The sequence below is a fragment of the Ipomoea triloba genome, chromosome 2 (assembly GCF_003576645.1).
Source record: "Ipomoea triloba cultivar NCNSP0323 chromosome 2, ASM357664v1".
NCBI lineage: Eukaryota > Viridiplantae > Streptophyta > Magnoliopsida > Solanales > Convolvulaceae > Ipomoea > Ipomoea triloba.
Genome location: NC_044917.1, coordinates 2,561,103 through 2,565,182, shown reverse-complemented (window position 1 = coordinate 2,565,182; position 4,080 = coordinate 2,561,103). Strand labels below are relative to the sequence as shown.

The window sequence follows — 4,080 nt, the reverse complement described above, 5'->3', positions numbered from 1 at the left end:
ATTAATTCAATTACTAAAATGTGTATTATATTATAAGTAATATACGTCTCATTATTAATATACTCGACGTATACTACGCTCCGTTATTCAAATCATTAATACCTAACGGATGACTCAGTCTTTTCTCGTTCATCAAGACTATTTTTCTCATTTAATTTAATTTAATTTTTTGAAATGTAATAATATATCCCGCCAACTCCAAGAAGCAGAATTGGCAAGTGCAGTGAGCAATTTGAACAAAATTAACCGTTACATTTTAGTATTTTCCAATAAAAGAAAAACACCTAATCAGAAAAGACACAAAAGATTTACTATATCTAGTCGCATAATCTAATTGCATCCCTTATGAAGAATTTCTTGAATCCTAAAATCCTCAATAGCCACCTACCAACAGCCACCTTCCATCACACCCCTATATAAAACCATGGTTTATATCACTCTGAAATATACAGAAATTATAAGAAATATTTAAAAAAAAAAATAAAAAACATGGATTTCTCTGATACTCCATCACTGTATTCTTTCCCCAGTGCCAATGTTTCTGAGGAAGATTTCAAGCTCTTTCACAGCATTGATCGGAAGCTATTTGCGCGGCTGGTTGTGGGGCTGGGGCGCGACCCTTCGGAGTCGCTGCAACTGATGGCGTTCTGGCTGTGGCTTGAGAACGCCGGGAACGACATGTTTCTGGTGAAGAAGGTGCTGAGTTTGCCGGCGCAGTTGATGAGCGAGGTGGCGGAGGAGACGATTTTGTGTCTGAAATGCGTGAAGAACGAGAATTTCCCGTTCATGGAGGTCGACCTGGCTCTGCTCCCCAATTTGGTTAAGAAAAACGGGTTAACCAGCCCGGTTTATCTTCACCAAAACCGGGTCGCCGTCATGCGCGGATTGAAGAAAATGGTGACGAAGGTCTGCTTTAGGGCTTTCGACGACATTTTAGTCCACTTGGCCAATCAGACCGCCGTTTCCCGACCCGGAAATGTGGGGACCACTTACGAGCAGGCCGGCACGGAGGGGCCCCACCCGTCGTTTTATCACTCCTATGCACCGGCGACGCAGTTTTACCCTAATTCCCCGTACACGTCATCTCTAGGGCAAATGAGTTATCCGCCGCCGGCGGTTGTGAGCGCGGATTTTCCTCCGCTGGTGCCCCGGCCAAAAGCGGGACCTCCTCCGCTTGCCGCGGCGCCGGAGCAGCTGCCGTTGCCGCCGCAGATGAGCACTGAAATGCTGGAAATGTTCAACCGTTCGATGAGAATCCCGGCGGCCGAAGAAGTCCATCCCGATGATAGAACCATCTTCTTGACCTTCTCTAAAGGTTACCCCATTACTGAACAGGAAGTAAAAGATTTCTTCTCTAGGTAAACTAAACCAGACTCAACTTTATTTCCTTATATATCATCACATTTTGAACCATTTTTACTGGCCTCAACTCAACAAAAACGCCTCAACATTCTCCGTTTTTACCGTGTTATTTTTGCTGGATTTTATGATAGATTATGATGAAAGTTGAGCGTATAAAGACATATAATTAATGAAACACTACATTTAATATCTTACTATATATGTGTTTTTTTTATGATTCAGGAAATTTGGAGATTTAATTTGTTACTATATTTTTTTTAATGATTCAGGAAATTTGGAGATAGCATAGAGGCCATACACATGCAAGAAGTGGGAAGTGGAGAGCAAGTACTGTACGCGCGGCTGGTGGCGCGTTCGCTGGCGGCGCTTGAGGCCATCGTGATCGGCGGCAAAGCCAAGTATAACATCAACGGGAAGCACGTTTGGGCGCGCAAATATGTGAAGAAACAGAATTCCAAGGCTCTCTCCTCCTCCCCGCCATCATCATCGTCATCGCTATCATCGTCGCCGGCTGCTACTTCCTCGAAACCCTAATTTCATTGTTTGTTGTACTGATGAGTATCTACCTGCAGCTTCTTATGTATTATACATGTATACATATATTTATATATATATATATATAGACAATGGGGTTCAGAAGAATCTAATTTTATTCTCATTTTAGTCTTTGACCCTATTAATGATAGCGATGTCAAGTGGTCATGGAGGCAATCGTTATATTATGGCCAATGGATTATGGTCAACATTACAAGATTGATAATTAACATCATTAACATACAAGTTTATTTTCACTAAGTTCATTATATATATATAAAAGAATATTCATTATATTTTTATATAGGCTAATTTTTAATGTACTATCTAAAAATGAGCATATAAGTCTAGAAATTATAATATATACTTTTTAAAATTTCAATTATAATCATAAAATTTAAATTTTATTACATATTTGTGTAATTTTTAAACAACATATCGTTTATATATTTCTAATTTAAATTTATATATACTTTTTAAATTTCAATCTTATGGTTTTAAAAATCAAAATCAATGCAATTTATAAACATCCAATATAAATACAACAAATATTAACATTCATTGACACAAGTATAAGTCTTTATCAGATAATATCTTTAGATGAATACACGTTATATATAGGCTAGGAATATTAATATTAATTACTCCGAATTATTATCGTTGGTGTTGGCCTGTTGGGTGGTGGGGTGCGAGATAGCTTGGTTAATTAAGCCGGCAATAGCAGAATCTATAGCCGAAGCAATACCCGAAGCTATAACTTCTGCAATAGCGATCCTGAGGGCGAGTTCCAGTGCCACAGCGTAAACGAGATATGCGAGGATGGGGAAGCAGACCAGGCCCACGACCGTGACGCTAATCCAGAGGCGCGTGTACGAGGAATGGGTTAAAACAGCGTACATCCAAATAACCAACGTGAGAGCCGCCACGGCCGAAATTAAGGTCCATAGAGAAAACAGCTTTCTGGGGGTCGGCGGCTTCAACTGGAACCTCACCACCATGTAAACGCACATCGAAGCAATACAACATAGGAACGAAAATATAACTGCCAGAAAACCTGTTTGTTTGATCATAACCGGCACGTGGCTCACTGGGTCCCCTCCCACGATGTAACCCACGGCGAATACTAAGACCGACATTGCGGGTACGAGGATTCTGTACGGCATGTTTTCCTTTAGCATCTCCATTTCAACCTCGTACAATCTGCTGCTGCCGTTTTCCGCCATTTTTTCTCGATGTATATTATCGATCTCCTATATAATCCTTGGCTAATGGTGATCGATTATGTGTATATATAAGCAGCGGTAGGGTAGTGGCGCGCATAAAAGATAAATTTTCTTGTAATTAAGCTAAGGCATATCAGAATTGAAGAAACCGCGATGTTTACTTGTTCTTTTCCGACATATGGACTAAGGAATCTAATATATTCCGATCCTATACGTTAATTAATTAACACATAATGCATTACTGCGATATGATTAATGATTTACATTTTACGCACAGTATAGTATAGACTGATTATGTGTGTGTTTTATTTCCAAATCTTAATTACGTCAATGCACGAGAGTAATGGTTAATTCCCCAATATTATCAAAATTTATTTTCTTTTAACAAAATACAAATAGCTGGCAAAGGACCACAAAATGTATAATAGGCCACTTACCAAATGAACAGTCTAACAAACTTGATTGTGGTTACTCCTTTACTAATTATTGAAACATTATTGTTAATTGTGTGTGTATATAGTATATGTCCCGCTAATATGTCCGCCATTTATAATTTTCACCTATCTAGCTCGATGAGACGATATATATGCCACTGCCACATTCCATGTCTATATTTGGTGTTTTTACACTTTAAATTTATTTTTGTTACGCTAATAATTTCATACTTTTAGTTACTCGCTAGAAGTAGTAAATAGTGAGTCGATGAGGCGTCTTATCAATCTCAAGGTTGAGGTTGATCTTCATTCTTCATCATCTGTGATTAGTCAAGATTCATGATTAGAACCCCTACATTGCCTCTGGAGTATAAGGTGATGATTGAATTGAATCAGATGAGCTAGCTAGCTTTGCGGAGCAATAATTTATTTCGCTCAGTGACGTGTATGTAATTTCATGCATTTTGTTGGTTTATGTGAATGACTTTTCTTTTCTTTTCTTTTCTTTTTTTTTTTTTTTTTTTTTG

At 38.5% G+C, this 4,080-nt stretch overlaps 1 protein-coding gene across 1 annotated transcript; it reads left to right on the top strand.

The window, feature by feature from the left end:
- The first annotated feature begins 468 nt into the window (after nucleotides 1-468).
- On the top strand, nucleotides 469-1,959 carry LOC116011208. Its single transcript, XM_031250739.1, has 2 exons — nucleotides 469-1,358; nucleotides 1,632-1,959. The coding sequence occupies exons 1-2, from the start codon at nucleotides 490-492 to the stop codon at nucleotides 1,894-1,896; spliced, it is 1,134 nt and encodes a 377-aa protein (XP_031106599.1). The 5' UTR covers nucleotides 469-489; the 3' UTR covers nucleotides 1,897-1,959.
- Nucleotides 1,960-4,080: the final 2,121 nt, after the last annotated feature.

Excerpts from the sequence above, each read along its gene's own strand:
- LOC116011208 (XM_031250739.1), top strand. The coding sequence starts at position 490 with ATGGATTTCTCTGATACTCCATCACTGTATTCTTTCCCCAGTGCCAAT. Across the intron at positions 1,359-1,631 it reads GTAAAAGATTTCTTCTCTAG|GAAATTTGGAGATAGCATAG; the intron begins GTAAACTAAACC and ends TTAATGATTCAG.